The following is a 12,839-nucleotide window of genomic DNA, read 5'->3' on the forward strand; positions in this document are numbered from 1 at the left end:
TACCAAGGAAGTTGAACTTTTTATATATTTTAAAAAGCGAGTCTATGCCACATTAAAAATAGTCATCTTAACATTCGAGACTGTGCCATATACCAGTGGTTCTCAAAGCCGGTCCGCCGCTTGTTCAGGAAAAGCCCCTGGTGGGACAGACCAGTTTGTTTACCTGCCATGCTCGCAGGTTTGGCCAATCGCGGCTCCCACTGGCCACAGTTCGCCACTCCAGGCCAACTGCTTCCTGCAGCCCCCATTGGCCTGGAGCGGCGAATCGTGGTCAGTGAGAGCCGCGATCGGCCGAACATGCGAGCACGGCAGGTAAACAAACCGGTCCGGCCCACCAGGAGCCTTCCCTGACCAAGTGGCTGACTGGCTTTGAGAACCACTGCCATATACTGTATTATGTATAATCTGATTGAGTTAAATACCATTAATACATAATTTTACTGAGGTTTTCCTGTATTGTGGTATAAACTGAATTGTTTGCTCTACACTAAGCAGCTTTTCACTAAATGTCTGATAATGGAGTTTCTAATTATTTATTCCAGAGTTCCATTGTTTTCTCTTTATATATGAAATATGTACAAAGACCTATGTGAGAGCTCTAGAAATTATTTATGCCCAGATTAACATTGACCAACAGATTCAAAAGCTAATAAATTTCTCTCTCCGCAAACAAGTTTTAGCAGTAAATAGCTATAGCTGATTATGCGGAAAAATCTTTTACAATCCTTTTTAATTTTAAATTTCTAAAGAGGCAGAGCAAAAGTTATTCCAATGCTTCCAACTGCACAGTCCTTCCTATTCCAATACTTCAATTATAATGCTGGAGATTCAGTGTTAATTTTATTGGAGAGAGAAAGGAAGTGTATCCTTACATTCACTCCATCCTATACTTAAGGGTAACACTAAGTAGTGGGCACTTGTATAATGAAGTTGGTCTTTAGATGCCCAAATCAAATAGTTAAAAGAAATTTCTGATAAAGCACCCTGTTCCATCTGACTCCAATCTTTCTTTACATTATTTTGACACCATTCAACAAATGTTTTAACTTGTGAAGTCCAATTGTTGTCATAAATACCGGGAACTGCCAGGCCTCCAATATTTCTATATTTTTATTAAAATGTTATACCTTATTGAGAAATAGAATTTCAAATAAAATTATTTAATAGCCTTCTGCCAGTCTTGGAGAGTGGAAAATTAAATGTACTTACATAGGAAAGTTGTTGAATTTTTTTGCATTATGTTGCTGCTTTTCTGGACAGAACTTTGATACACCTAGATAAGTGTTTGTCAGAGGAGATTAATAATATACTAGGAAGGTAATCTTACCTCTGTTTTCAGAAATTTTAATGTCTGGCTGTTTCATAGAACAGACACTATAGCAGTGATCAGAAAAGATTCCATTGTTGTCTATATATTTGCTTACACCTGAAGAATCTAGACAGAAAAAGAAAAAAGTGTTTAAACCACAAGTTGATATAGCAACACATACCTTTAAAATACACACACATTTACCTCAGTGGTAACATCGATGTAGACAGCATCCAAATTTAAAAGACCATGGATGGCCTAATACTAAAAATATTTAGCATTTATATAATGATTTACATCTTCAATGCACCGTACAGACATTAATGTTTTTTAAAAGCACTCAACATTAGTCTAACTCTGATCCAACTGAAATCAACAGTAATACTCCCTGACTTCAATGGGAGCAGAGTTAGACCAACACTTTTGATAATCTCCCCTAAACACCTGTGTTAGTAGCTTTGCCCCCGTTTTACAGATAGGGACGCAGAAGTTAAATAGCTTTCCCAAAGCCACCGAGGAAATGGGGAACAGCAAATGACTAGAGAAACATTAACAATGGCTGGCTTAAATGGAACAGTTTTAAAATTGTTTAACAGTGGTGCACTCATAGGGAACAGAGTAGCAGCCATGTTAGTCTGTATCCGTAAAAAGAAAAGGAGTACTTGTGGCACCTTAGAGACTAACAAATTTATTTGAGAATAAGCTTTCGTGAGCTACATCCGATGAAGTGAGCTGTAGCTCACGAAAGCTTATGCTCAAATAAATCGGTTAGTCTCTAAGGTGCCACAAGTACTCCTGTTCTTTTTTCAAAGGAACAGTGTACGTTCACATGAATGTATTTGAATTCGCCTCTTAGTTTATGAGTCCTTCACAAATTCTTGCATTTTAGTTTTCCAGGAAACAAGAGAGGTTTATTTTGAGGAAAGTTACAGTAACTTACATACTGAAGTGTCAACAGTTCAAGCTGTAGACTCACCTGAGTAACGTGAAGGATGTAAAGTCTTCCTTTTCCTCTTTTTAGGATGTTCATTCATTTTGCTTCAGCCTAAACCAATTAAAAATGACAATATCCAAGAACTGGTTACACCAATTTTTGCTGGTTTGCAATCATGAATCAGTGCTTAAAGATTAATAATTAATCTCAGTACACCAGCAAAGCACAGAAACAGACTCCCCAAAAGCTAAATTCCTTATCACAAAAATTAAACTAATGTTCAATTCTGTGTGAAATGACACTAATCTGCAAGATAAAAATTCATGTTCTGTCCCTATTTTTTTTTTTTTTTGGTTTAAGTTGAACGAGCATGGAGACTGAACTACCCTCTCATCTGTAGAGGTGGATGCATCCAATCAAGGCACAGACACACCACTACAGCAGAATGAAGAACGCTGTACTGCAGCTTCCCAAGCTATACCTGGTTCTGAGGTCAGAGCAGGGTTTACCACTTTGTGGCCTCAGACACCCAGGTATGACCAGAGGGCTTGGCTTCAGTGAGGCTGCCATATGGGTACTGACATCTGCTCATATGGAGCTACCAAAAGAGTCAGGGCCATAGTTTTCTTTTTAGATATATTCACTGGTGCTGGGTGACTACATTATACTTAATGGGTTTCAAAAGTGCCTAAGGCCACATCTACACTAGTGAGCTTACAGTGTCGCAGCTGTACCAATGCAGCTGCGCCACTGCAAAATCGCTCATGTAACCGCTCTACGCCAATGGGAGAGAGTTCTCTGGTCAACATAATAAAACCACCTCCACGAGCAGCGATAGGTATGTTGGTGGAAGAAGCTCTCCTGCTGCCATAGTGCTGTCCACACTGGCACTTCTGTTGGTGTAATTTATGTCACTCAGAGGTTTTTTTTTCATGCCCCTGAGCAACATAAGTTATACCGACAAGAGTAGTAGTGTAGACAAGCCCGAAGCACTAGTCCCATTGACTTGTGCTTCTTAACGACATAGGCTTTTTTGAAAGCCCCAATGTCTCTCAAGTTACCATTTTTTGCCTCCCACCATCCCGAATAGTTTTGTAATACTGTGACAGAAACAAGTGCTAAGCACACACACACTACACTCTGGTTTCATACCTCATTCCTTGGGATAGAAGAGTAATGGAGTTCACCCCATAAGGAGGGACGATCAGCACTTTGAGTCACTGTCAAGTGGTCGACATGACACAGGAAGTGGCATTTTTAGAGCCAACTCCTGCCATCTTTTGTTGGAGATTACCCCTGAAGTGGGCTTTTTGGGGGAGACTCTGGAGGACTTCTCCCCAAAATGCATAAAATGTTTACATGTTGAAAACACTAAAAAGAGCCCTGGCCCACCCAACTTACTAGAGGTAATCTTCAATATCAGCAAGAGGACTAATATCTAAGAAATTGATTGCTATACAACATCCAAATGTGGAGAAAGTATCTGCAAGAGAAAAACGTAAGTTATGCAGCAGTAATATTTTAAAATCCTGGAAACATGGAGTGCAAAATATCAGAGTAAGAAGTATCCCAAATACCGACAAATACAGGGAAATCAGAGATCAATCAGAAAGCAATATAAAAAGTTGGGAGTCATACAAGATATATATATCAAAGGGGCTTATTTCAACTTCTGCAGAAACTTGTTGCCTTTTGCTGCCCCTTATTAGCCTACAACAGACAAACAGATGGAGATGATTCTTGAAATAGCTGTGACATATTGGCCATCAATAGAACACAGCCTCCTTTGAGGTGAAATCTCAGAACACATCATATTCTGGGTCTTCCTCAGCCTCAACATACATATACAGGGCCTGACCCAAAACACAATGTTTTCCCTTCTAGGCAGTGACACCAACTGTGGCCTGACTAGTCAGGAGGAAGAGGAGCTCACACAGAAGTGGATTCTGAGAACAGATTAAGGAGGAAAGAAACAGCTCCATATTCTACCTCAAAAAGTTGGGATCACTAGAGCTAACAGCTCCAGATGTAAATGGGAGGGGACAGGTAGGACATTTTTAATGAAACCCCACTTTGTCTCGAACTCTATTCTGCTGGTCTGACACAACCAGCGTTTGTGGGCCTCCCAGGGCCTATTTCCGCAGGTTTTGGGGGGAAGGTGGCTGGAGAGGGGGAAGTCAAGGCTTTTTTTTTTTTGGGGGGGGGTGGTGTTTGGAGTCTACGCCTTAATTGGCCTCAAGAAGCGGTTACCTAATGCGGGGTTTTCTTAGACATGATTGTACCGATACGCAGAGAGCTTTGCTAGGAGCCTTGCCCCAGAGCTAAGCCAGAAGCTGCCCCCCGCCACCCCATGAGACACAGCCCCCCAGGGTGTGGGGGACAATGAAAGGGGGGGGGAAACAAGCTTGCCGGGGGCTGCCACACGGCAACCCGCGGGGCCGGGAGGCTGCCAGCGGGACCTGAAAGTCCCCAGGGAAGCCGGGGCCGCCGGGGAGGGAAGGCGCGCTGCCCTGCGCGGTTCAGCGGGACTTTTAGAGCAAACGCGGCCTGGCGGGCCGGGAACGGGGGCCCGTGGGGAGGGCGATGGGGCAGCGGGGGGGCAGCGTTGGGGCCAGAAGCTGAGAAGAGGGGCTGGAAGGGGGGGGGCCCAGGCGGGGCCATGGGGACGGAGGAGTCCGCGGTTACTCCGGGCGGGCCGGCACCCCACCCCAGCCCAGCCCGCACCCCGCGCTCACCTTCCGCTCCGCGCCCTGCTGCAGGCCCCAGCCGCCGCCGGAACCGACCGTGGCCGCAGGGGAAGGGGCGGGACGGGGCTAGGCCCAGGCGCAGCCACCCTGTAGGCGAGCCCCTTGCGCCCCCTGCCGGCACCGCCGCCTTATCGCAGCCGGCGGGAGGAAAGCCGCGCAGGCTGCTGTGGAGTGGAACCCGCCCTCCCCCTCCCAGGTAACCGCCAGGCCCTTCGCCACCCCGGCTGGGGCTACAGCCCTATAGCTATACCCGCCCTGGGGCACAGCCCTATAGCCATACCGCCCATAGCCATATGTCTCCTGAGACCCCGGCCCTACAGCCATACCCCCCCAGCCACTCTTCTCCCCCCGGGGCCCTAACTCTATTGCTATATGCCCGCTGGGGCCCCTGCCCCATAGCCATATGTCCCCTGGCAGCCCAGGCCTATAGCCATACCCCCCCCAGCCACGCCCCTCCCCCCGGGGCCCTAACCCTATTGCCATATGCCTCCTGGGGTCCCAGCCCTATAGCCATGCTGCCCCATAGCCATATGTCCCCTGGGACCCCAGCCCTATAGCCATACCCCCCCCAGCCGCTCCCCTCGCCCTGGGGCCCTAACTCTATTGCCATATGCCTCCTGGGGCCCCAGCCCTAAAGCCATGCTGCCCCATAGCCATATGTCCTCTGGGACCCCAGCTGCTCCCCTCGCCCCTGGGCCCCTAACCCTATTGCCATATGCCTCCTGGGGCCCCAGCCCTATAGCCATAGCTCCCCAGCCATTCCCCTCGCCCCAGAGCCCTAACCACATAGCAATATATCCCAGGGGCCCAGTCCTATAGCCATACTCCCCCCAGCCATTTCCCTCCCCCCTCGGGGCCCTAGTCCCATTGCCATACCTCCTGGGGTGCCAGCCCTATAGCCATACTGCCCCATTGCCATACCCCCTGGGGGCCCAGCCCAGTTACCATGGTGCCCTATATCTATACCCCCAGAGGAGCAGTTCCATAGTATACCCTCACTGGGGACCCAGTGCAGACACATAGCCATGCCACCCCTCACAGAGGACCCACCCCTCAGGAGAACCACCCCAAAAGCCATGCCGCTAACCACAGGTAACTACCCCCCCCAGCCCCGAGAACCACCTTCTCCAAGTAAACTGAAGGAACCCATGCCCATAGCCATGCCATCATTCCCCCAGGGGAACAAAGGAACCCAACCCCATATGCATAGAAATCTCCTTGGGGGGGGAACAACCCCAGAAGGAAATTAAGGGAGCCCTTTCCCCATAGCACTCTTACATATGGAATCCTCAGGAGAACTAAGGGATCCCACCCTCATCCGGACACTACCCAAGGGAGCTGTTCCCCCACATAGCCCTTATAGATGGACCCTGTGGTTGAGAAACCCAACCAAACTCCCATCCCCAGCCTGATAGCCCATGGAGTTACTTTTCCCACTGACGCTGTATTTTATTTTCTCTTCTTTTTAAATGATCATCCTATTAATTTTTTATCTTAAAAAAAAAATAAACACCCTTCCCCCAAGGAGCACTTTTGATACGGTCTCCCACAGTATTCTTGCCAGCAAGTTAAAGAAGTATAGGCTGGATGAATGGACTATAAGGTGGATAGAAAGCTGGCTAGATTGTCGGGCTCAACGGGTAGCAATCAATGGCTCCATGTCTAGTTGGCAGCCAGTATCAAGTGGAGTTCCCCATGGGTCGGTCCTGGGGCTGGTTTTGTTCAATATCTTCATTAATGATCTGGAGGATGGCATGGACTGCACCCTCAGCAAGTTTGCAGATGACCCTAAACTGGGAGGAGTGGTAGATACACTGGAGGGTAGGGATAGGATACAGAGGGACCTAGACAAATTAGAGGATTGGGCTTGAAGAAATCTGATGAGGTTCAACAAGGGCAAGTGCAGAGTCCTGCACTTAAGATGGAAGAATCCCATGCACTGTTACAGACTCGGGACCAAGTGGCTAGGCAGCAGTTCTGCAGAAAAGGACCTAAGGGTTACAGTGGACGCTATATGTCCCTTAGGGCCCCATAGAATCAGGGTTGGAAGGAACCTCAGGACATGAGTCAACAGTGTGCCTTTGTTGCCAAGAAGGCTAACGGCAATTTAGGCTGTATAAGTAGGAGCATTGCCAGCAGATGGAGGGACATGATCATTCCCCTCTTCGGCATTGGTGAGGCCTCATCTGGAGTACTGTGTCCAGTTTTGGGCCCCACGCTACAAGAAGGATGTTAAAAAATTGGAAAGAGTCCAGAGGAGGGCAACAAAAATGATTAGGGGGCTGGAGCACATGACTTATGAGGAGAGGCTGAGGGAACTGAGATTATTTAGTCTGCAGAAGAGAAGAATGAGGAGGGATTTGATAGCTGCTTTCAACTACCTGAAAGGGGGTTCCAAAGAGGATGGATCTAGACTGTTCTCAGTGCTACCAGATGACAGAACAAGGAGTAATGGTCTCAAGTTGCAGTGGGGGAGGTTTAGGTTGGATATTAGGAAAAACTTTTTCACTAGGAGGATGGTGAAACACTGGAATGGGTTACCTAGGGAGGTGGTGGAATCTCCTTCCGTAGAGGTTTTAAAGGTCAGGCTTGACAAAGCCCTGGCTGGGATGATTTAGTTGGGGATCGGTCCTGCTTTGAGCAGGGGGTTGGACTAGATGACCTCCTGAGGTCCCTTCCAACCCTGATATTCTAGGATTCTATGGAACTGATTGCTGCTTCTTAAAGGTGCTGTTGTAACTCAGTTGGTGCTACTCTTCCCTCTGGGTCAATGCCGAGCCAAGGCCCCAGCACGCCATGGGGGGCACTAAACTGCTAGAGGTGCCACCTTTCACTTCACAGAATAGTGTATTTGTGTGTGTTCATTTGTGTGGATGTGTCTTATATTTTTATCTGCCAGGGTTAAGGGAAGAATTGTCACTTTAAGTAGCAGTGTCTCCACTGGAATGTTACTACCCCTAGAACGTTGCTATGGGAGCTTACCTAGGACCAAACCAGGGTTTGTTGGGGTGGGATTCCATGCTAGCAAGGTTTGTGCAGTCTGAGGGATACCTTGAAAAAAATGGCTATGTAATAATGATCTTGAGAGAGTCACTGTCAAGAAGCCAACATGTAGATATTAAAGATGTTAACAGTGCTATGAGAGAATATTTATGTCTTGTCCTAATTCTCATTTCGCATTGATTTTATACCTATGTCATGTCTTCTCTTTCCTTCTGTAAATCTGCAAGTGTTGTCTATTCTTTAGGCCTATTCCTGTGTCCAGTGCAGTAAGTGTCAAAAATCTCATTTACTTCAATAGTGCAAGTAGAGTGTATATTATGTGTGTTTGCTGTTTGTTTTTAAGTACTAATTTAAGTGTATACTATGTTCATTCAGAGATCTGGATGGGATTCTCACATTCACTTTTGATAAATAAACCAGAATGTAAAAAGAACAGGAGTACTTGTGGCACCTTAGAGACTAACCAATTTATTTGAGCATAAGCTTTCGTGAGCTACAGCTCACTTCATCGGATGCATACTGTGGAAAGTGCAGAAGATCTTTTTATACACACAAAGCATGAAAAAATACCTCCCCCCACCCCACTCTCCTGCTGGTAATAGCTTATCTAAAGTGATCACTCTCCTTACAATGTGTATGATAATCAAGTTGGGCCATTTCCAGCACAAATCCAGGTTCTCTTCCCCCCCTCCCCCCACACACAAAGCCACTCTCCTGTTGGTAATAGCAGCAATTGTGTGTATAGAAAGATCTTCTACACTTTCCACAGTATGCATCCGATGAAGTGAGCTGTAGCTCACGAAAGCTTATGCTCAAATAAATTGGTTAGTCTCTAAGGTGCCACAAGTACTCCTTTTCTTTTTGCGAATACAGACTAACACGGCTGTTACTCTGAAACCAGAATGTGTGTTTATACATTCATAATCTAATTGATCTATTCTGGATATTTCTGATGCTCCTTTCTTCATAGTATCCATGTTGGCTACTGACTGTAGAGAAAATCTGTCATTCAAGAGCACATGAAATGAGACCAGGAGATAGAGAAACAAGCAGTTGGGCCTAGCCAAGAAATATTTCTCAGTGGCAGGAAATTGAGGAGAAAATGTTTGTCCCAATCAAACCATTGGATTAGCTGAGGGTTTGTTCCATGACAATCTGTTGGATATTCACATTGTGTTATTTCTACATTCTCTCCTGGTGATGAGATACAGGTTCCTGTTCACACACCCAGCATATCCCCATATCACTCACATTCCCAGCATATCCCTTTGAACACAGACAGCAGCTGCCTCTCATGAAATGCTAATCAACATCAATGGCATTGTTTGATGTAATGGTATCGAAGTGTAGCCAAAATTAATCAAGATGGATCTGTGACTACACGTGCCCATTTTTTAATGCTGTCCATTTCTGATTTGGTAGCAAGATGGAGGCCAGATATTGTGAGGCTGTACTGGAGTCTCTTTCCTTTCTCCAAAGGTATTTTCCTTGTTTTCTTTTTCCTGTTCTCTCAGATATCAGATGGGCAGGACTGTGTATCAAGGTGGATCCTTCAGTTCCTTTTTGTAGAGTGGGCCTATTTCTTTTTTTTAATCCAAAGGGTAAAACTCAGAGGTTCTCAAACTGGGGGTTAGGACCCCCTGGGGTCATGAGGTTATTACATGGGGACGAGCTGTCACCCTCCACCCCAAACACCACTTTGCATCCAGCATTTATAATGGTGTTAAATATATAAAAAAGTGTTTTTAATTTATAAGGGGGGGTCGCACTCAGAGGTTTGCTATTTGAAAGGGGTCACCAGTACAAAAGTTTGAGAACCATTGATATAACTGATTTTTTGGTCAGGGAAAGGTTTCACATTATCTACCTTTGCCTGTTTATTGACCTGAAAAAGGCTTTTGGGAAAAAGTCAGTGTAAGGCTATGAAGGAGAATGAGGATGTGTACCTTCAGCCTCTACTGTAGGAAGGAGTGAGTCAGGTGGGTATGTATTGTGACACCAAAGGGTCCACATCGCTAGCAACAAGTTATCAACAGTCAGAGGTGGGAGGAAATGGAGAGAGGAAAGAGGGAGCCAGAAAAAAGCCGAACAGGAGGGAAGAGCCTGAGTGGACATTATGGAGATGAATGGAGGAACTCAGGAGAGGCGTATGGAATGAGAAGGGGGAGCTTGGGAGGAGGTCATGCAGCAGGCTGGGGGAACCCGAGGGCAGATCATGGAGCTGGATGGAAGACTCCAGGAGGAAATCACAGACAGGCTATGGGAGCCCAAGGGAAGATCATGGAGCTGGATGGAAGAGCCTGGGAGGAAGGCACAGAGCAAGCTGCGGCAGCCCGAGGGAAGATCATGGAGTTGAGTGGAAGAGCCCAGGCAGAGGTCACAGAGCAGGCTGGGGGAGCCCAAGAGAAGATCATGGAGCTGGATGGAAGAGCCCAAGAAGTGGTCACAGAGCAGACTGTGGGAGCCCAAGGGAAGATCATGGAGTTGGATGGAAGAGCCTGGGTAGAGGTCATGGAGCAGGCTGGAGGAGACAAAGGGAAGAGGATGGAGCTGGCTGTAGGAGCCCAGGTGGAAGTCACAGAGCTGGATGGAGGAGCCCAGGCAGAGGTCACGGAGCGGGCTTGGGAAGGCCAGGAAGTTGGCATGAAGCTGGTGAAGGACCTGTTGGCAGTGGTTGTCACTTCTGCTCTTCCCCAAGATGAGAAGACAGATTTGGAGTTTGTGACCCTGCAGTTTATGATGGGGGATAATGTACACCTGGTCGGGGAATTGCAGAGCCAACACACAGTGGAAGAGTTTCAACAGGAACTGTTTGCTAAGTTCCCCATACCAGCATTCCGTGCGACTAGCACAGTGGCCTGTAATCAAGTGACCAGCCGCAGGGCTGAGAGAGGCCTCTCACTCCATGAATTCGGCTGCTCCAGGCACCAGGACAGAATCTACTCACAGCTTATCTTCTTCCTGTGCAGAGTCTCCTCCTTGACATGCTGGGTTGGGCTAGACCGATTGCTGGAGATGCTACAGCAGCTGAAGAGATGTACCTAATCCCAGTGGCCCTGGTTGGGGTGATTGTGCAAGCAGACCCAGAGCTGGATCTAGAGCAGGAGGTGAAGGCACTGCGGTGGCTGAAGTCCCTGCTGGTTGGAGTCTTCTGTTGTGATTTGTTGCCAGGCCATGAGGGGACAGAGCAAGAGATGCAGGTTCAGGTGGCTGTCTACCAGTCAGGCTGGACTCAGTGGGCTCTAGAGGTTAAGAGAGCAGCCTGCCAGGCAATACGAGCAGCCCTGAAGTTCTGAACATATTAAAGAAGTTCTGTATTAAAATCACAAATGAGTTTGATTCCCCATAGTTTAAATTCCAGGGTATTACTAATTAAGAGGTCTCTTGGTTATTGGTACTGTTTCTCTCCCTCTATGTGTGAAACTTGCAAGCTGCTAATTGTGTTAGTACATTCTAAGACAGAGTCTGTTCTCAAAGCAATTCACAGAGAGAGAGACTCAAAGCAATACTCTAACAACAGAAACAGCACCCAGAGACTCCCCGCCCTTTTGTTGTATTAACAATTGTGATTAAAATAGAGATAGAGGATGTATGTGGATGGATGCTTGGTGTGGATAATAACTGAATGATCAGGGAGGTGCCAGCCTAAGAATCCAGTGTCCATCGGCTGAAGAAGGCGTCAAGTGGAAATAACCAGAGGACCCCCGGAGGGCAGACTGGAATCCACCCAACAGCCTCAAGAATGGGAGAACCAAAGAACAAGATAACATCTAGCAGCAGGGAGCCGTCAGGAATGTGCTATCTGCTGATTGATTCAGCAACAGCATGATGAAGCAATTCCCATAGACTGGCATAGGAAGGAATTCCTATAAAAATAGACTCTAAAAAGTGAGAACTTTGGGGTCTGATTCTGCAAACCATCTTCCAGGAGCATCAGATGAGCATGTGACAAGGCCCTGCTCCCTCCTCATGTCCAGGCCACCTGGCCAGTGGCTTGGCATGAGCAACTCTAAGGCTGGTAACTATGATAACAACCTTGCAGAACCTGTGTGTGTGTGTTTGTGAGAATGAATGTGTGAATAAATATGAGATTGAATGGAATATTATAGCTATAACTAACTGCTTACTATGATAACAACCTTGCAGAACCTGTGTGTGTGTATATGAATGAATGTGTAAATAAATATGAGATTGAATGGAATGTTATAGCTGTAACTAACTGCTTACTATGATTCTTTCTGTATTCGCAATAAATGTGGTATTTTGCCTTTTCCTCTTTAATAAGATGCTGCTGGTTTTTATTTTATTGGTATAACAAACAGGCAACATGTGAGGGTGCATCAGTATTACAATGGGTAAGTCTAAGCACAGAGCACATAAGGGGTATGGGTCACAAAAGCTATATGTGGGAGTTGGCTGAAGAAGAGAAGAGTTGGGTACAGGAGGCCTGGGAACAGAACAGAGATGGAAGAAATGAAATATGGTATTCTGGGTCTGGGGGAATGGGACATAGTTACAATACACAGGAGTTGGAACAGGGGAAAATAGGAAGACATGGGAGCAGAGTATGGGCAGGTGGTGAAGAGTACACGGGGAGTGGACAGTGTTGCTGCACGTGGACAAAGCAGGCTCCGCAGGAGATGGAGCATGAATGCTTGTGACAGCCTCACTCCATGCTCCCTTCATCCAAGAGCTGGGTAGGGGGAATGGGAAACACTCATTGCACTTGGAATTGGGCCCAAAATTAAATGGAAGCCAGGCAAAGGTTGTTTTGAATATTTTGAGTGGAAACTTCAGAGCATTAATTTCATGTTAATGGAGCTCCCTGCCTCAGTGTACCCTTCCC

At 46.6% G+C, this 12,839-nt stretch overlaps 1 protein-coding gene and 1 long non-coding RNA gene across 2 annotated transcripts in view; one reads left to right on the forward strand and one right to left on the reverse strand.

Moving 5' to 3' along the window:
• Positions 1-5,077, reverse strand: part of LOC140917150 (mitofusin-1-like) — an 80,758-nt gene extending 75,681 nt beyond the window's left edge. Inside the window, 4 exon segments of the mRNA XM_073359322.2 lie at positions 1,328-1,435; positions 2,286-2,354; positions 3,396-3,726; positions 4,979-5,077. Of these exon segments, the coding sequence (XP_073215423.1) occupies positions 1,328-1,435; positions 2,286-2,343 (166 nt within the window). The 5' untranslated portion in view covers positions 2,344-2,354; positions 3,396-3,726; positions 4,979-5,077.
• LOC140917151 (uncharacterized) overlaps positions 4,983-12,839 on the forward strand; it is a 31,161-nt gene continuing 23,304 nt past the window's right edge. Inside the window, exon 1 of the long non-coding RNA XR_012160723.1 lies at positions 4,983-5,186. This is a non-coding gene — a long non-coding RNA (uncharacterized LOC140917151). The remainder of the gene's footprint in view (positions 5,187-12,839) is intronic.

This window comes from Lepidochelys kempii, chromosome 9 (assembly GCF_965140285.1).
Source record: "Lepidochelys kempii isolate rLepKem1 chromosome 9, rLepKem1.hap1, whole genome shotgun sequence".
Classification (NCBI taxonomy): domain Eukaryota; kingdom Metazoa; phylum Chordata; order Testudines; family Cheloniidae; genus Lepidochelys; species Lepidochelys kempii.